The sequence below is a fragment of the Telmatherina bonti genome (assembly GCF_933228915.1).
Source record: "Telmatherina bonti genome assembly, chromosome: 1".
NCBI lineage: Eukaryota > Metazoa > Chordata > Actinopteri > Atheriniformes > Telmatherinidae > Telmatherina > Telmatherina bonti.
In genome coordinates, this window is record NC_136619.1 from 27,184,674 (window position 1) to 27,205,573 (window position 20,900).

General features: G+C 36.8%; 2 protein-coding genes across 2 annotated transcripts in view; one reads left to right on the top strand and one right to left on the bottom strand.

Moving 5' to 3' along the window:
• Positions 1-22: 22 nt before the first annotated feature.
• sdhaf2 (succinate dehydrogenase complex assembly factor 2) lies at positions 23-4,120 on the top strand. Its single transcript, XM_079245103.1, has 4 exons — positions 23-161; positions 748-971; positions 1,818-1,927; positions 3,473-4,120. The coding sequence occupies exons 1-4, from the start codon at positions 135-137 to the stop codon at positions 3,601-3,603; spliced, it is 492 nt and encodes a 163-aa protein (XP_079101229.1). The 5' UTR covers positions 23-134; the 3' UTR covers positions 3,604-4,120.
• Positions 4,121-10,901: 6,781 nt separating this feature from the next.
• The window catches only part of syt7b (synaptotagmin VIIb), a gene marked incomplete at both ends in the record, with an annotated part of 96,861 nt that continues 86,862 nt past the window's right edge, over positions 10,902-20,900 (bottom strand). Inside the window, 6 exons of the mRNA XM_079242376.1 lie at positions 10,902-11,006; positions 11,971-12,170; positions 12,378-12,492; positions 12,827-12,996; positions 13,079-13,346; positions 18,403-18,538. Of these exons, the coding sequence (XP_079098502.1) occupies positions 10,902-11,006; positions 11,971-12,170; positions 12,378-12,492; positions 12,827-12,996; positions 13,079-13,346; positions 18,403-18,538 (994 nt within the window). The remainder of the gene's footprint in view (positions 11,007-11,970; positions 12,171-12,377; positions 12,493-12,826; positions 12,997-13,078; positions 13,347-18,402; positions 18,539-20,900) is intronic.

Consider the following 20,900-nt stretch of genomic DNA (forward strand, 5'->3'; position numbering starts at 1 on the left):
TTGTGACGTAAAGAAGCGTGTTGGCGCTCTGGTGTTAGCTAATGTTTGTGAGAGCAGGCAGGCAAAGGTAGCCTACTTACAGACAAGAGAGCTGCTTTATAAACTCTGTCAGCGTTGCAGGACGTAAAGCTAAAATGTTGTCTGCTATTGTTGCGAAAAGAGTAAGTTATCTATTTATTCCTATTTAGTAAGTGCATTTTTTTTTTTTTTTTTTTTTTTTTAAAAACCACCGTGTTATCGTCAAACTTCTAATTTATTTTGTGGGATCTAACGTCAACTGAAATTAATTACCGTGAATTTATAAGTGTATTTTAGTGATTAAAAAAAATAAGTTTTGTTTTCTAACGATCTAGCGTTAACATTGTCCAACTATGTGTGAATAGTTCTGGTATACTGTAGATGTCCTATGAGAGAGGGGCAGTTGTACAACAGGGCGGCGTGTGAAGTTACACAATTCACCTCTGCCTTCATTGGCTGTATGCTAGCTATGCTCGGAGTTTATTGGCACACTAACATGAAAGAAAGACGAAGAGATTTCATTTTTCAAGTTACGGAAGGCAGCAATGATTAACTATAAAAACAATATATTAAGGATTATGTAAGATGGTTTTGTTTTCTTAACAATTGTTTTATTTTTTTTAAATAATAGTTAATCAGATCACACTGAAATGATGAACATTCGTCATGTATCAGATGGTAAGGTGTAATTGCTTGTCTAAATCTGAATGATTTTACTTACTTACTCAGGTGGTCGCTGGGTTATGCCAGACAGCACGGAGACCAGCAGTCACAGGGATGGTATCATCCCGTGGATACCGCGGAGAAGCCCCTGATGACAACAAAGCTGATCTGATTGAGATCCCTTTGCCCCCCTGGGTGGAGAAAACAGATGAGCCCACTGATATCAAGAGACGCAGGCTTCTCTATGAGAGCCGCAAGAGGGGCATGTTGGAGAACTGCATATTGCTCAGGTTCTTGTCTTTTATAACTTATTTCACTGTCTGGCTCCGGTACTGTTTTTAATTTTCACTTAAAATATTGTTTTTTTAAGGTGGCTGTTTTCGTTTTTTACTATAAAGGAAGTACTGTTGATGATTTTAAGTATTAGGGATGTGAGGGATGTAATTGCAAGTCTAGTGTCTGTCTTCTATAGATTGAGTGGGTGAATGCCTTACTTCAAACAAGTGTCAGTCACATAAGAAAGTAAACTGAAAATCCCACAACAACAAAAAATGAGGATTGTCAAAACAACAGCTATAATAGTCAGCATCTCTGAAAAGGAGTAGGATCGGGCAATAGCTTATTTAAACCTGCCCTATCTCCCCAACTCAAGTGACAATCAGTTTCACCAAACATACATATAATAAACGTGCAAAAATAGGATACAAATAGATTAAATAAATAAATCAATATGTTATAAGAACACCTAATTGTTACAGCCCTTCTTTCTCCCTGTACCTCATGAAAACATGTTTGTACAGTTTTACTAAACTAAGTTAAGCTTGGACACAGCTTGAGTTCAGAAACACAAAAACATTTAAATGATGCTTGTGCCTGCTGGTGTATGAAGTTGAACATCCCCCTCAGATTATAATACTCAGATCAAATAAAAAACACTTTTGAATATTTTTAATGAAAGAGATTGTCTGTCTGTTGCTTTGCACATGATTTGGACCGTTGGAAAAGAACCAGCTCAGTGAATTTGAATTTTTTTTAATTTCACGTGAAGATGTTTAAAAAAATGTATATGCACACATACGATATGTCTTCATTTAAAGAGTTGACCTAGACTCATGATTTCTCTGTCTCCCTTGTAGCCTTTTTGCAAAGCGATACCTAAATACAATGACTGATAGCCAGCTGCAGCAGTATGACAGACTGATTAATGAACCAAGCAACGACTGGGACATCTACTACTGGGCAACAGGTGAGAGAATAACTTATTTTGTTTTGACATGTTTCTTCTGGGAAATTATTAGATCCTGTGAAATCTCTCGTAGTACATAATGCTCTGACTCCTGGTTATCCTTTCAAATGGTTTAGGTTGATGGTGTCCAGCTCCGGTCTTGAAGGGGCACAATGCTGCAGTTTTTTTGTTTTTTTTAAATGTATCTTTGTTCAAACACACCTGACACAAATAAAGTCATTGTGCTGAAGTTCATAGGCTGTGAAACCCATTTAATTTAATTAAATGGGTTTAATTAAATTTTTTTATTAAAGCAGCAATATATTGAAAACCTGCAGGACAGCGACCCTTGAGGACCGACTAAGGACAATGGTTTAGGTAAATGTTGTCATGCTATGAAAAACCATATCTTTCTACTTATTTCATCACTTCTTCCTTCTTTTGTATGCACAAACATGCTGTGTATGCAGCCTCTTTCCCTGTATATTCATAATCTCGAACATTTTACCAGCAGGGATTTTTCAGAAAGCTTCTGAACAATGAAAAGCTAAGAAAATTGACCATTAAATAGGCCTACAGTTTGTTCGTTTGTTCATTCACAATTAATAATTTGTGGTCCATTGTGGCAATTATTGTTGATTGTGTTAAACATGGTCTTTTTTTTTTCTTTTTTTTCTTTTTTTATATCACAACCCACTCTTATGTTTCTGCCTAAGCTCCATGTGTAGCATCATGAGCTGTAATGAAAAGTGATGTACTATAAAAAGTAATAAAATGAATAGTAACAGTAACACAATAAAACAAGATATAAAAAGAAGTCAATTGTTCAAACTATGTTTAAAGCCAGTGAAAAAAGTGTCTTAAAGAGATTATTTAAAACAGAAAGACCCAGCTGCTCTAAGGTGTAGTAGTGGTGCTTTCCAAAGTTTAAGGCTAACAACTGAATGTGAAAGTAAAGAAGAAACTTAAGGATCAGGCAATAGATGCACTCTAATCATGATGCCTTTCATGCTCTGGAAGAGATTATGATATATCAGACTTTCCCTTTTGCAGTGTTTATTTTGACTTCTTTTGATTTCATATGTTCACACATACAAGCACACTTACATTAAATTAAATACATTTATAAAGGCAACAATTGCTTGAAAATCTCTAGGGTATTTACAAAAGGCCTTGTGTTAGCTAGAACTGTCAGTCATTCATGGCTGATGGAACAGATGTGACAAACAGCTATGTTTACACATTTACATCAGTTCTGTATGTTTTTCTTTATCTGCACATTTTGGCTGACTCATCACCTGAGGGAACTCATACACTGTCCCAGGATAACATACCATTTTGTTTTCCTAATTTCCTCTTAGTTTGATCAAATTATTTATCTGTTTGGTCGTGCACTGCAGCTGAAAAACAGAATCAAACAGAATGCTGAAGAGCAGCATCAACACATCCGTTGGCAGCAACACGGGGCAAACAAACAAAAACAGTTGCAGGAAGTCTGACTTCACTGAGACCAATTAAAGATGACCATTTTAAGCATATCTAAATCTATCCAACACCTGTTTACAGAAACCCACCCCACCCCGGAGGTGTACCAAGGAGAGGTCATGGATATGCTGAAGGAGTTCACAAAGAACCGAAACCAAGAACAGAGGTTGGATGCACCCAGTTTGGAGTACCTGGAGAAGGAATACAAGTGAGGTCCTTGTCCTCTGGGCATTCTCAAAGACTTGTTGAAAGAGGGATATAAGAAAACCTGAGTTGGAGAAAGCTCCAGATAACATTGGGAAGTCCTTCAGTTTCCATGGCATACTGTAAAATAGCTATAAAGATAAACCCTTCTCTCCATTGTATAAGGAAAAGGATTCATGGAACATGAAGGAAAATCCACTGATCAGACAACAGCAGCTGAACTTTAAGGAAGCTGTTATAAATATTTTTATTATTTGCATTATTGATATGCAACTCATTACTGTGTGTTCAAATTCCTTGGTGTGTGAGATGTTTAATGTATAAGGAAGCTTAGATAAATGAATGTTGTGACATCATTGTGCCTTTTGTTTTTTTATGACATATCTAAATAATGTTAGTGTTTGTTGCTTTCTGGTTTTAACCACACCTGACATCAAATGCCACATGAATTGATCACATGACTGGAGGGTGCCATGATTGACAGTATAAACAAAATGTTACATAATAAAGGTTGTCTTGCCTGTAGTGTCTGTTTACAAACACCAGATGACAGTAGATCACTATAGTTTCACAGTCGCGCTTGCAAATTGCTCACCTAGAATTAAAATTTCTCCCATATAAGCTTTGAAAATATAATGTAACTTATATGTAAAGTATAATGTTAAATTAATATAAACGTTCTAACTATAAATTAAGTATCTACTAATCCTTTTATACGGTAACTTAAATAGTAGGAAAGATGTTGCAAGCGTTTGCATATTTATATAATTATGGGAAAGTCACCTTACTGTTTCAAACTGAATTTAGATTTAATTAAATTAGCTACATCTGTTGTTAAACTATACATATTTTATTTGTAAACAAGGTTATTTTTCTTTGCTTCACCACCGGATCAGCATGTGTTGACTACAGGGAACATTTCTTGTCCGGCTGTGTGTCATGTTGGTTCAGTGGAACCTTGTACTGATTGCAGAAGAGCGATGCCCTCTGGCCAGGCGATGTGCCCAGAATCTCAAAACAGATGACAAGCTTGCTAGTGTACGTTCACAGAATTATAATTTATACATGATCTGCAGCCAAGGTGTGACACAAACAAGCCAACGTCAGGTATAAAGGAAAAGGATTTCGTGATTGATCTTTTTTTAAAAGCTAAATCTGAATAAGATTGACCTTTTTTTTTTTTTTTTTTGTTCTTGTTCTCAGCTTCCCCTAAAATAGACCAAGATGATGTCAGAAGGGTTCCCCTCTGTTTTCTTTGCTCTTCAGCCATCTGTCTTGCCATTTATTGTATTCAGTTGTGGAAATTAACTGATAGATTTACTGAAGTTCTTCATTTATTGTTTGCAACTTCTCCACATTTCAAGTATGCATATCTGTTTATTTTACAACAGCAGCCTGGGGCTTTAGACTTTTCAAGATTTTTTTTTTTAAAGATTTGTACTAAAACTAGCAAATTACCAGTTAAATAATTTGATTATTTTAAAATGGTTAGGACCTCAAATTTAATTTCAGATGGCTGTGAGGTGTTTGTAGGTCCACCATAGTGAGAAATGTATAATAATGAGCAAATGCAGTAGAAAAGTCAAAAAGATGACAATAGATTTGTGGCCAAACGTTTGTTTCTTCTCTGTCTTCAGCTCAGTTGGGCATCGCACAGGGTGCTAATCCCTGCATTCGGTGTCATGAATAAAATGTAAAGAACTTCTCGGTCTATTAACTACAACAAGCAAAGATGAAGCCAAGCATTTCAGAGGTCAAGACAGAGATGGTATCACCACTCTGTGAAAGATGGCAAAACCAGATGGTGAAGAAACATCTGTGTATGTATGTAATAACATACCTATGTATGTTATTTAGCCAACCAGAATTTGCAGTGCCCCAACCTTACATATATATTACATTATTATTATTACATATATTATTGAAAAGATAATTTTTCTTTTAAACCAACAGATGCATTCCACACATAATGCCATACATATTGCATATCTTAGAAAGTATTTAATGGAAAGCAGCCATTTTTAATCAGGTGCCTCTGAATTAGCCTCCAACTGATTTTACTTTTAACTTGGTTAAAAGTAAAACTGGCTATTTTACCTGTCAAATAGTTGCATTTAATCCGCAGTAAATATAACAGTTTTCTTCTTTGAAAAAAGGAAAGATACTACCAAAAGATCTTTCATGCAGTGAAAACACAATTCATGTCTTATGGCTCTGAGGTTTGTTTAGAGAGTGTATTCATCAGTTGCCCACGCACACCCACTGTGCCTATCTGTAGCCCAGCTCTCCTGTCATCCTCCACTGCTGCTTCCTGTGTCGTGACGGTTCTCTGTTTTATCCTCAGCGCTGCAGTCACCCCCTGCTCCTGTGGAATTTCAATCTCACGTGCTTTTGTTTCCTTGTTGGCCCAGTAGCAGCACCCCAACCCTTCTCCTTCCACATCTGCTGGAAGTATTTGTGTAAAGGAATGCAAAAATAAAATGCCCTAGAACACGGTCTTTATCTTATGTTGAAGATGTATTAAAACTTAGTTTAAAGGAGGCAAATCAGGCCATTTTGCTGGTGCCATAGATCAGCATCAAGTTCAAAGATCTAAGTTAATGATGTTCAAAGACAAAGGCATTGATTGGAAATGAGCTCTGTATGGGAGAGAAAAAGGGTGTAATCAGAACTTTGTGGTTTAAATGGCATTTTGGGGTTAGAGATACTTACATTTTACTTGCGCAGAGAAGGTGGGTGTGTATGTGTATGTTCAAAATAGCATTAGTGTGTAGAATAAGGTTTGTATTAATATCAACTTGGCAAAGGTAAAAAGTATTCAGAACTAAGCATTTTAGAACTTTTATTGTGTTTACCTGACTTCTTCTGTAATATAATTTGCATAAACTTACTGCACCTTTGACTACAGATTGAGCAGATCAAGTTATGCTTATTATAAAAACTTTTGGCCTTATCTTTACAAAGCTGATTTAAGAGAGTGATATTGAATTGCTAAATTGGGGTTTTTTTTTTATACGTAGGAGTCTTTGCAGTTTCACTGAGATTTAATACAAAAAACAAAAAACAAACGGCACTGTATATCTTCAAAACAATATGAGGAAAAATGATGGTTTTAACAAATATCCCCAGGGATTTTGCTGTCTCTGTTACTACAGATTGTTTTAAAGTCAAAGATCTTCTTAATGGAATAAATCTGGAGAGTTCATAACTTATAATATAAAAGTAATCAAAATTTGCTATCTTGGGACTTTTATGGTGGACTACAAATGAAAAAGATTCTGTAGTACCAATCACGGCACTAGCTCAGAACACTTCTGTAAATCATCACTAAATTGTTTGTCACTGCCATTACAATAGAAAGTTAATACTACACCATGCAAAAAAAAAGAGGAAAAATCCAGGATAGCTGCTGCAGTTACTTGTCATGAGCTAATTTAAGATGGATTTATGAAAATGGAAAAGAGAGGGACATCCAGCTTATAATTATCTTGGATTCAAAATCCAGCATTCATTCTGGTGAATGTTTGGATGGATAAAACGCATATAACTGAATAAATGACTAATTCTGAACGAAACAGCTGGCGGGTGACTTGACCAGACTTTACAATAAGATTATTTTACTATCAATAGTTTCGTAAAGTTTGCACACCTTCCAAATGTTGTCGTTAGTAGTTAAGAACTGTAGGTTAAGATTTAGAAAATGACATAACTCCATGGTAGTTTTTCTGGTCGCAAACCATGTTTATATAGGCAAACATTTACACTTCACTATTTCTGGTGGAGTAGTTGGTTATATTAAGGAAAGCCTACCTCTCCCATGTTATCTAAATACGCTTTATGGAGAGCTTTGTTTTTACATTCTGGTGGGTTAACTATTTTTGACGTAAAAAAAAAAAAAAAAAAGCCTGGATACTTCTTTTGTACACTTCCTAAACTCGACAGCATTAGAAGAAGTCTTAGTTTAGTCTTTTTGTTGTGATGGTTGTATGTCCTGAAAGGAAAAAAAAAGCTTAAAAAAATTTCATAACAATATTAAACCAGAAGAGTCTTTGATTTATATACACATTTATAGTATTATATACACTGTACAGATTTAAAAAAAATAAATGGCCGATATTTAACATTGTGCACCCCACAGATGTTTGACTACAAAGAGAAAAAGGAGCAACAGAGAGGGGTTAATGATACCAAAGACAGACAGATATCAACAACCCCAGTAAATAATCACGATTTTTCTTTTCTTTTTTTTTTTTTTTATACACACAGGACACTTCACAATCATTTGTACACTATACAAATTAAAATGTTGCTGGTTAACCTCTCTTTGTTTCAAGCAGTTCCTTAAATAGAATGCCCTAAAACAGAAATGGGAGCTTGTCCAGTAAACTTTACCAGTATGTGGTATTTAGCCAGTGAGGAGTGTAGAAACTTTTTTTTAAAATTTTTTTTATTTGTTAGATCTCTTAAAAATATACTGAACCCTGACTTATATTGAACCAATATTTAAGTTGCATTGATTAAGGTGACTTTCACTTAGCCTTTGGAATGTAATGCTTTGTCAGCAGCATTTAATATAATCCCTTGCTTCACCCGCAGGGCCATTGGGACAGACAAAGGACGGCTTCTGGTATCTTTTTTTAGCATGCTCCAATGCTCTGCTCTGACCTGAGACATCGCTCGGAGTGATGCACAGAAGTGATGATTATCTCTTGTATCTCCCCCCACCTTCTTTCCTGACACTCAGAGAGGGAGTGCATATGGTGAAGAGCAAGGCGTGGCAGAGTTTATAAGGCACACACAGAACACTTTGTGCCAGAAAGCATGTGTGCACACTGGGGGTTTTGAGGGGGAGTGCCAGCTGAGATGTTAAGAAACCACCCTTAGTTTTTTGGTTGAATCAGATTGAATCAGATGGAATGGATGGATAGGACATCCAGGACATAATGTTGGTAGCTGCTTCCATCTAAACTGAAGATCTGAAGCATGATGGTCAAACAATAAAGGTTTATTTCCAGGTTGTTGTAAAGCTTCTTCCTGTGACCTTCACTCTCAGCTCATGTGGAAGAGATTTGGCTTTCAAGCCAAAAAAACCACACGAGGAAAATAACCCTGCTATGAAGAGAGGTTTGTTCCAGCATTGTCCTCAAGAAGTGCAGTGATTCATAAAGAAACGACAAAATGAAATACAAACAAATACATACATAAAAAACCAAATATTTCCTTTTACAGCTGAATTAATACAGAAGAAAAACAATAAACCATGCTCCTCGTATTAAACAGACAAAACTGAGTGCAGTGCGGATGCAGACGGAGGGACACACTAATACAATCACACAAAGAAAGGTTTATAAAAAAATCAATGCTGACCCTCACACATAGTGCAAACACACATACACACATCCAGTACACAAAAAAAGAAAGCAGAATGTAAACATACTTCCCCCCCCCAGATATTATTACTCTCGTTTCTTTTCATTCATGTGTCTGACACATGTTAATACAGGACTCTATGGAGGTCACACTCAGGGAGTAAAGCAAACATCTGGAAGACTAACCTGTACTACAGCTGATCCCACCCCCAAACAACAACAACAACAACAAATATCAAACAGGTTTTGTGTAAGTTGATGGACTCTTCTGTGTGTGACAGAGCTGGTGCAGTTTGATTAACTGATATAATTTTGTGACAAATCAGCGTATTGTCATTTACTGCCTGTTGAAGTGTCATTTCACCCATATTATCTTTTTTTTGGACCGCATTTCATGATGGTCTTTGCCGCTTTTCTCAGAGCCTGAACAGCTCTGCTGGCCTCAAACTGTTCAGGTCCTAGCTAAGTGTCACTGAGCCAGTTGTTTATTCTGTTGTGAGGTTGATTTTTATTTTTTGTCCCTCATGATAATGTAGCGTTGTACCTGTTACTGATATTGTAAGCTTTTTGCATATTTGTCCATTGAACTACAGAAAATAAAAACCTTTTTTGTCAATTTAATCCCAGTAGAAAGCTGGGTTTTTAATGTGAGGTGGGTTTGTGATTTAGGTGGACTGACACTTTAACAATAGTGACCTCCTCCCAACTGTTCAACAAGCTACATCTTCAATTTGAACAATTCTTCCTCTATCAAAGGTATTTTTCCTGTCAGAAATTCACTTTACTTTAGCTGTGCAAGTCCAAAATGCTCCATTACACTCATACTCACATAACTGCACACTCCCACATTTATTGAAGCTGCTATTTGCTTATTTTTTTGTGTCTGGAAGAACAGGTTGATTTTCTAAGTTTTCTCTTTTACTTAAAAAATTAAATAAAAACACAACATTTATCACTTTACTCTACTTTTCCCATTTATTTGGGATTTCTTTTCCAGAAGAATAGGAAAGTATTTCATGACACTTGCCCTACTGGACCTGTGTTGAATATTCATATTAATACAGTTTTCCCTTTTTTTTTTTCTTTTGTTGAAGGAACTTCATGTAGGATTACAGCACATCACCCACAGCACGCACAGACAACAAAGGGTTCCAGCCAAGGGAGAATTATTACAATGGAAAGAGTGAGATGTGAAAAAAAATCAAACATAAGCTGAGTAACATAGTCCAGTTACAGGCCGTTTTAAATTCCCTCCATCATTCTTCCATCGCCTGTATCTGTTTCCTTAGTTTCTTTATTTTTCAGGTATTTTAACCTTAGTGAAGGAGGAGTGACAGAAATGGAAAAGGATTTAGAAAAAAAATGTGTGGAGCAAAGTGGGATGCTCCTTGCTGTGAACCTGATATAGGTGGTAAATGGGTTTCACAGGTCAGTGGCATTCACACTTAGTAGGTGCATGTTTGAACACAGTCCATTTTACCGCCACAGAGGAAGGTTTGACTATCAGTCTGATCCTTTTTTTGGTTGGTAGTTTGTATTCATGGGTAGCAAGAGGTATCGCTCTGATGTTAAACTCTGGGAATGGCTGACATGATGGAAGAAAGATTAAGAGATATCTTGAAAAAGACATCATAGAAAGAGGGTGCAAGGAAGGAGACATCAAAGACATTTTTCAGTTCAGACAAACAGATGAGATGGAGTCAGGTGGAGTCAGGTGGAAATCAGAACTTGACAAGGGGTGAAATTTAGAGATGGTGCCACATGGACTGAGGGCAAGGAATATCAAAGAGGCCTGAGCACAAAGAGATGACACAGTACATGGCCTACAGCCCATCACTGCATTTAGGAAGGAGGGCGTGTGTGCTGAGAGCAGGGGCTGTGAGGCCATGTTGGATTCTGCGGGAAAAACACTGTAGGCAGGTTGGTTACTGGGTCCCTTAGGCTTTGAGAGCGTGCCACTGGGCCACGGCAGTACGAGGATGACCCATCATATCTTTCCAGTGTTTTACCTCAGCAGGGCCACTCTTCCATGAAAGATAAATCTAAAAGAAAGAGAGAATTAAATTAGCTATTATATCACACAGTGATGAATGTTCACATAAAGAGCAGTACCTAAAAAGAAAAAGACACAAAATAAATAAAATAAAAAACAGTTGGGTATAAGGTAAAAATGTTAGGCATAAGTGCAGTTTGTTTTTCATCAGTAAACTTCCCCTGCTAATTAATCCAAAGAGTTTTCATTGTTCTCAGACAGGTTATTACTGAGTGAGGCAGAACAAGAAAATACTGCTGCATGTAAGAGGATGATATCATATGAGGATATAGCCAGGATATGATGTATAATACCTGCAATTACTGCAGATATGAAAGATCATCCAAGAGCTACAGATGATGTTTTAGAGACATATTTCACTGGAAGCACCAATTGTTAGATCATACATAGAAAGTTCTGATGAACAACTAAAAAAATGCGAACTTAAACTTTGAAATCAACTTTAGGCCTTTTATCTCCTTTATTAGTTGTGAAATACGAGGGGAATTGGCCATAGTTGACAGTGGTTCTACTTTTTCAACATCTGCTCAGTGGCCATGTAAATCTTTCTTTCCTAAACAGTGTAATTTTTATAACCCCCAAACTGCTGGTGGCTAATGGTGGCTGCTTTATGTTAAAGCCACCGTAGCGGTGCACAGAGTTAGGGCCGTGCAGGGTGTAGAAGAATGCAACTGCAATGCATGAATGTTAATTGCAGCTGCAATAGATTTTTTTTAAGGGTATTAAGTAAAATGAAAATATCATATTTTTTTGTAAATGTAGTTATGAACACTGCAAGAGATTGGTCCAGTTGTTCCAGTAGGGGTCAGGAGAGACTAGCTCAATTACTGAGATACTAATAATCTGTCAGAAATCACAGAAAACAGAGAAAGAGAAGAAGAAGAAAAAGAGGAAGCAGAAGAAGAACAAGAAAAAAATGGGGAGGAAGAGGCTAAGAAGAGGGAAGGAGACACCTTTCCAATGACATCATTGCGACTGAGCCTGTCCTTGTCCATGACGGTGATAATTATGGTGGTCTCCCTCAACACGTGGGCAGGCACGTCAAAGGGGAAGGACTCGTTGAAAACAGGATTCAGACAGCGCTTCATTACCACTGTCTTTTTCTTCTCCACACGCTTGTCTTTGTGCATTAACCACACTTTTACATAGGGGTCTGAGGAGAGCAAAATGTGTCACTTTTTATGCATTTTAATACTGAGTTTTATTTTTTATTTACAGAGCTGAAAACAGTATTGGTTTAGCATAATATATACTTGACGCCATTTTCCATAAAATAACAAAATAAAATGTTTATTTGGAAGCAGAAATTCTGAATAAAGCCATATATAAAAGGACTTAAAAGATAAAGAAGCATTCATACCAGAAGTGCCTCCAATGTCCATGGCTTTGAGGTTACGGGCTTTGATGATGCTCACAGTGATGGTGTTGGCTGTAGGGTTGTAGCACAGGGACACCAACAGATCCCCTCGACTTCCCTGGAGAGATCATACACAGCTACAATAGCAGCAAATTGTTTGCACTTTATCCCTTTTTTATACTTTCCTCCTATCTCTTGCCTGCTGTGTATTTCTGTTCGCTCTTCTAGCTCTGTGTTCTCCCTCTACCTGTTAGCCTCCCCATATTCACTACCATCCCTTCTCCCACCAGCATGCTGCCACATCTCCCCTGGGAGAATCACAGCAGCCAGGAATGACATCACTCGTTCTGTCCCATCTTCTCTTTCCCTTCATCTTTACCTCCCTCCTCCCTTTGCTCTCTGTTCTTTTCCCTTCCTCTCTTTACCCCTCCCCCACTGTCCTCTCTACTTACACTGCCATCACTACATGGTTTCAGCTCCTTCCAGAAAGTCTGCATGTTGGCCAGGTCCAGTTTGTTAAGGGGGATGGACACCTCTCCTATGGGGTCATTCCTGCTGAAACGGTCATAGTCAAGAACCTGCAGGTACAGAGTCCTCTGAACCACCTTCTCATAGGGGAAACCTAAAAGAAATACACATAAGGCAGTAACAATATGTCACATACAGAAAAGTAAAATATGTATGTGCTGTCTTCTCCATCATACCTTCAAAGAGGAAGGTCTCATTCCAGTGAGGGTTTAAATTCTTCCTCTTGACCTTTGTTTCCAATTTGTGCTTTTTGTCTGGCAGTAAGTAGAGTTTGACAAATGGATCAGAAGTGCCAGAAAAGTCCTTAGCAGGTAAATCTTGGCCCTTGAGAATTTTGACGGTGAGAGTTGAGTCTTGAAAACTGTATCCAACACTGAACTGAATACGACCCAGCTTCTCACACACTGGACCCTCATGCTCATCCTCCTCTGAACCTGGTGACAACTGAGACAACGAACAGGAAAACACTACATTAATTGATCATTCAGGTGGTTCATGCATTAAATCAGAGACTAAGCTCCAACTTTATTGATGTAGCACTTTTCATGCAGATCATGTATCTCCAAGAGCTTTGCATGTTAAAAAGTCAAATATTCTTTCTATATCCTTTTCCTTTGTAACAAAAGGAAAAGGGCTAAACAAAGACCAATAAAATGGTTAAAATTATGTTTAGGTTAGACTGTGACAGTATTGACTTACAAAGGAAACACTGGTGTGAATTAAAGTTTGGTAAGATTCATTCATTCATTTTCTTAACTGCTTGTTCCAGTTAATGGTCGCAGGAAAACTGGAGCCTATCCCAGGAATCATTGAGTGAGAGGTACACCCTGGACAGGTCGCCAGTCTATCGCAGGGCCACACAGTTCAATTCTATTCAGCTTTATTTGTATAGCGCCACTTCACAACGATGTTGTCACAGGGCACTTTACATACACATCATTTCAAGTCAGTTCATACACAGCCTATAATAGAAACCAACTGATTGCATTGAATCCTGACTTCGATCCAATCCCCCATCCTGAGCATGCACTGGGAGGCAGCAGTGGGAAAGAAAAAACTCCCTTTTAACAGGAAGAAAACCTTGAACCCAACTCAGGGAGGGCAGCCTTGACTGGTTGGGGTGGAGAGGACAGGAAAGACAGAACAATATGTACAACTGCACTTATTCAGGAACAGAATAAGTGCAGAGAGACAAACAACTATTCACGCTCACACTCACTCTTAGCAACAATTCAGAGCAACTTATCAACCTAACATGCATGTCTTTGGAAGGTGGGAGGAAGCCAGTGTACTCGGAGAGAACCCAGACATACATGGGGAGAACATGCAAGGCTATCCTTCGAACCTCCACTCAGCAGATGCCAGTAAAATTATGACTGAAAATAAATAAACAAATACACAAAGGTTATAAGAAAATAAATGTGTTTTAAAATGATACAAAATATCATTAAGCAGAAAATTCCAGGTTTCTTGCATTCAATACAGTATGAATAATGAGTAAAATCAGGAGATAAAATAACACATTTAACTGCTTTGTTCAATAGAAAAAAAGGAAAACTGACTAAATATGAATAAATAGCACAAAAATAAGAGATGCACGTGTCACAGAAATACAATAAAAACATAGCAATAAGAGTAAATGAATTTCATTAAAAGAATTTCATTTTGGAAGACATTTAATTCAAAGCCATTGAGTCTGGTTTTACAAACTTCAAACTCCTCTGCCAGAAACCACGCAGCTCTAAGAGATCCTGTTTTAAGCATGTAGGCCAAATTCATTTTACCTTGAGATTAATCTGATCCTGAAACATTTGCAATTATTTTATTCCAGTAAATTAGGAGAGAACCAGTTTTATGATGGATTTAGATTGTGTTGTGCTAGGACTGTGTATACCTTCTCTAATGAAGCCCGTTGAATTTAATTACTCATAACCACAAAGACCAACGCTATCTGTGAAAAAAGCTTCTTTTTAGTCTTTTATGTGCGTTATAACTTCTTTAATTTATTGTTCATAATTATTGTGAGAGTGAAAAGGTTGCATTGTGTTTTCCTCTTATGTAGATTCCAACAACTGAATACTCTTCATTACTCTTATAAGGATGTACTGAGGTCATGCCTGCCCACAGCAACAGTTCTATAAAATGAATCTTATTATAGTTTAGCTCATTTTGTTTACGTTAACAATCATACAACAACAATATAATTTCTCTCTGGGGAAAAAACAAATATGTAAAACTAACAATTAACGGCACCAAGACAGTTCCTGATTCAAATCTTGTTGGGATCTTTCTGAGTGGAGTTTGCTTCCTCTCCCTGTGCCTGTGTGGGTTCTCTTTGGCCATTCCAGTTTCCTCCCACAGTCCACAAACATGCATGTTAGGTCAACTGGTAAATGACCTGAGGGATAACTTATTCCTTAAATGGTTTATCAGTTATGAAAGATTGTGACCTTCTAGCTAAATTGCATTACTTTGCTATTTAGTCTGGGTTGACATTTGTTCAGAACACCAAAAACATAACGATGATGTTGCTGCAAGTAATGATAGTAATGACATTAAAATATAACAAATTCTTTTTTTTTTTTTTTTTTTGTATTTTTTCTGTGTAATGTGAACAAAGTTCATTACATGAATTTATTGTTTTATGTAATACACAAATTGCCATAGACACTGTAAATAGGACTGCAGAACTAAAAAACAAAAGAAAGATACAGACTGCAGAGATAAAAAAAAGAAAGAAAAACAACATACAAAAAATACAAGTTAATATGACAGTAGCCTCGTGATTTATTTTATTAATGTTTAAGGCAAATTGTAATAAGCAATTGTGCAGGTTAGTAAAAGTAGCAAAGACTATGTAAATTAGCTTCATGGGAATGAAGTGAAATTATGAATTTAAAGTGGAACTATTATGTGCATTTCAGGCTAATTTATTATTATTAGGGCTGGGATTGATTGAGTTATTGTCACAAATCACTTTATTTACTTCAGATCGACCCTCTCCGTAGGCTGTCAGATCAGCCTGTGAGCAAAACGAGTGGATTGAGACTCTTCTGCATTAAGCCCCGCCTCCCGCCACTGCACTACATCGGGAGCACGCACCGCAACTGCTTTCGCCGTCATTGTAACGTCTCATAAACAGAAGGATTAGGCTAAAATGAACTCAATAAAAAAACAAAATACAATGTCAACAGATAGCATACAGCCCTACATGTTGGAACCTGAATCAGACCCTGAAAACGAAGTGGAAAACAGCAACCCACAGCAACGAATGCAGCAGGATGTCTCTCTTTGGTAAACTCACCAGCCATCATTGGAAATAACTTTATCCGACGTTTTCCACCCGCCTGATGTATTTGTACATGCCCTTGTTAACCAGTAGAAGGTAACCAATCACCAAACCTTATCCCCCGGGACGTCACAAGGATTTCCAAGTAGAAAAAACTCTCTAAAACGGTGCGTTTTTTGTCGCCATGGAAACCGAACGGAGAGAGTGCTGGAACTTAAACTCAAACTCAAACATGCGTTTAGGTGATAAAAAACAGTGTTGTTCACATGTCTGATGAGGATTCAACACTAACACTGTAGAAAGCTCAGAAAACTTGAAATACCATAATATGACCCCTTTAAAGATTTTTGAGAGCTCTTGCAAACTTGTTCACAGTTTTCAAATGATTTTTCAAAGGAAAGTTAATAACAACCTGGTAGGGTAATGTGAGGTGGCATTGAAAAAACATTTTATCTAGTTCAAACTCTGCAATAATCACAGCATGTTGCCGTTTTAATGAAACACTTCTAGATTAATGGTTTCAAAATATATTAAAATACATTTATTCCGCTCCATAAGAGGGCATTGATTCCGCGCTTCAACATAGAAATTATTGTTTTAAATGAGCTAACTATCATAATGTTATGTAACATGATCATGACTGCACAGACATCTGTCAACTATTTGCTCATGGTAGTTACAAATATATCTATATCTATATTTATAACTATATCTATATCTATATCTATATCTATATCTATATCTATATCTATGTCTTTATCTATATCTATATCTCATATTTTTTTTAAAAATCAGGCATATGTGGCAACCAATATAGCAAAGCTGAAGCCTATCCTAGCTATCATTGGGCGAGAGGCAGGGTACACCCTGGACAGGTTGCCCGTCAATGCAGGGCCACCAAACACTACAATATTACAAAATTACTCACACACATTAATTTTTAACTATAGTTAATTGAAAAGTGTTCATGACCACTTCCTTTACATTCTATCGAAATGAATATACTTATTCATGAGTGCATCCAGAGAGAAATATGAAAATATGGACATAAATCATTGGATTTTGGGCTTTTCATTGGATTTCCTCAAATTACAGTAAAGTTGAATATTGCTGGACTTATCCTAAAAAAGCATTAATAAACCTCTGCAAATGTGTGCATATGTGATAATATAGAGGAAAGACACTTTTACAGAACGCTTTCTATGGCTCTGTGAGCATCACACAAAATGAAAGCAGTGTCAGGGTACATCCTGAGAAGAACCATGTGATGCTGACAGGACCCCCCTCCGTCCTCCCCCAACCCCTATCACCTGAGACGCTTCAAAGGTTGGATGTGTATATATCCTGACATTCAATGCCATTTCACACTCTCCCTTCTTTCTGTACAGTCTGCTTATACAGTCACTGCTCTTCCCAAAGCAGCAAAAGGCGCTCAAAAGTGCAGGAGTAGTTTTTCCACCATGGAAGGAGAGTTGTGTAAAATATAGACTCTTTGGCAAAACTACCAAAGATGAGCATTATAATTGGGTGCCACCACTCCGAATTCCTCAGACACGCCATGAAACCCACATAATTAGAGTGTGTTCATATACCCATCTTTTCATTGTTCTTACAGCACTCATGTCACTGCATGTTCCTCACAGCTAATAACTATAATAAGATGCACATACCATCCCCTCCAAACTATCTCTTTAGAAGGATGATTGCTGTATATTCCAGATAGCGGAGAAGCTGTATGGCAGCAGTAACTAAAAGACACGCTCCGCAGGTGGAAGATTTGAGTGGGATAGAGACAGTTCTTTGAGTGATGAAAGAATCGGGAAGATGAAACAGTTCTCTAATAGCTTTGCTACGCGTATAGGCTTTTATCCTTGTGTTTTATTGAACCACCAGAATATATGATTTACAGTGGGTGATGAAAAAGTAAATATGAACAGTTACTTTCATAACAATTTTGCCCTTTTTATAAATAAAAAAATAAAGCTGTGTGTGTGTAATTTTTATCTGGAAAATAATAAAACTGATGTGGATAAACTTTCTTTTATGATTAGCTTCTATAAGTTTGTGACTAAGACTTAAAATATATAACTGGTCTATGGAGGCTTATACTGGATGTCCAGCTACATTGAACTGGATTGATTATGATGATAAATGATTAAGAGGAAAATTCTGGTTTTCATAAGGTACAGATGTGAGTTTATATTGTATTACCATCAGCATGTCACTGGTGACTGAGTTGGCCAAGTCAGAAACAGAAGAGTTGGCTTCGTGGCTTTGCCCCTGGCGGCGTCCGGTCTCCTCTGGAGTCTGACCTCTTGGGCTGCTGCCAGGTTTGTTACCAGGAGTTCTGTCAAAAGGGGCACAGATAAAAAAAAAAAACTATTTGCCTCGTTATTGCAAAATTCCGTACTTGTGTAGCTTAAGTTGACAAAAATATATATTTTATTTACTTTGTACTTATGTTTACTTTTGGTATTCAACTTTCACTTCAACTCAGTTTATTTAGCTCTGATTCTTATTAAACAGAATAAATAGACCAGTGCAATTTAAGTCCATTTAAATTAAGAAAAAAAAAGTTTAAGTAAAGAAACTAATGGATTGCATCTATATGAGTTTTGGTTTGCAGCAACCTCTTTAATTCCAAGAAAAGCAAATCTTCATACATACAATAAAACTTTAGATAGTAAGTTTAGTCAAGTTTATTTACAAAACAGATTTAAAACAATGACAGCAGACTAAAGTTCTGTATAAACAGTATAACACAAGAACTGAATATTAAAAGCAACACAAAATATTCAATTGAATGAAAAGCAAATGAGTATTATTAGTATCACATCTAATTGAAATTGGCAATTACTTTCTGAAGAGAATTCTGGAGCATCACAGTTGGTTTAGGGACTTTAACATTTAATGGCATATAAAATTATACTGTATATTATCTAAAAAAAAAACTAAATTAGATGTTGTACATGTAAAAAATATAACCTAGAGAAAGCATAATATATAATAAAATTGAACTGAAGTAAAAAAGCTGACATAAAAAAGAATAAAAATAACACTGTTACCAATATCTATCTACCGATATCTAATATCTATCTGAGCAGAGTCAATTCTGTACTATGACTGAAGAAGTTGGAAAAGAAAGTGTTTGCACATTTATGCAAGTGGATGATACACATCAGTTTCCGCACTTGTTACATTGCAGCTTGTGTTTTTCAGTACAGAATTGTATGTCTTCTGTTTTTTTACTCAAAATCCCGTGCTGTTGGGAGAAATGTTGAAGAAGAAATTATTTCTGGCATGTAAAGATGACTGTTAGCTTCTGTTCTCCATTGCCTCCCTGTTTCTACATTCTTTCACTATAGTAAAAACACAGTCAGCTTAGGCCCACTCAGAGACAGATGAAACACTTCCGTTAAGTTGAATTGGATGAAAAAAAGATGTTTATCAATTCAACGACGGGAACCGTCATATATGCTGGAAATACATATGAGACAGACATTCACACTGACGCTCCAGGTGATGGCTGATTGTGCTCTCAGTCTTTAAGGCCCTTTGCTTATATGCTTGCAAGATTTTCAATTGTTTGCTATCTGCAGTGACGCACTAAATACTAATAAACCTCTAAAACGGGCATTCAACTTCTGCATACACAGGTGCAAAACTCTTCATGTGGTGGTTCATTGTCCACAAAAAGATTATGCAATCAATAAAAGCCACATTTGCAATGCACGACTTTGTCTAATATCTGTAAAAAAGATGCATAAAATTTCTCCTGACTCATATGAACTATTGGGTGGACGTGAATACAAAAATCTGACATTTTCGGCATAAAGTTTAACAAGATTAATGAGCAATTATTACTTCTGTGAACGATACTAAAAAGAAATTTAGTTAATTAAAAACAAACATCATGGTATTAATACTTTGTATTTTAACATAGGTGATATTATGGGGTGGGAAGGGAGAAAGCAAACAAACAAAAAAAGCCTGTAGTACTTCATGCAAGGACCTGCGTCCAACTGTACAGTCCACTAGCACCTTCCTACGACGTCCTCTACTGTTTGATTTTTGTGTTGTTCTTACTCATATGTTAGTCGCTTTGGATAAAAGCGTCTGCTAAATGACTGTAGAATAGAATAGAATAGAATAGAATAGAATAGAATAGATAAATAAATAGTCAGATAATAGGAAGAGAGCAGGTGAACAGACAAACAAATAAACAGAAAGGTGAAAGCTTAACTCGCTATCTGTGGGACTTTTCTTTTTAGGGAAATAATATCTGAGATACAAAAGAGAGGATTTGCTTTTGTTAAAAATCACAGGATTAACACACTGAGCAAAGTAAGGTTTCTGACTCAAATTGATGGGAAGCTAAGACATCAGCGGGTAAACACAATGACATGCTCAAGTGTTAGCTGAAAAAGCAATGGAAAAGAGCAGGGATATGGATAAAAGCCAAACAAAACAGGACACATTTGGTTGGCGTAAAGAGTTAGATGCTCTACAGCAAAGAAAGGAAGCAATGTGACATGATGCATGGGCAAGCAAAATAGAAAGATGCTGGAGAGGGAGGGGTGAGAGACAGACAGGAGTTGAGCGACACTGAATGAGGAAGGGAAAAAAATGACATGGTGTGGAAGAGAAAAGAATTGATTTGTCACTGTACGTTGATTTCCTGTGCACTAAAGGGCCGACAATGCAGGGCC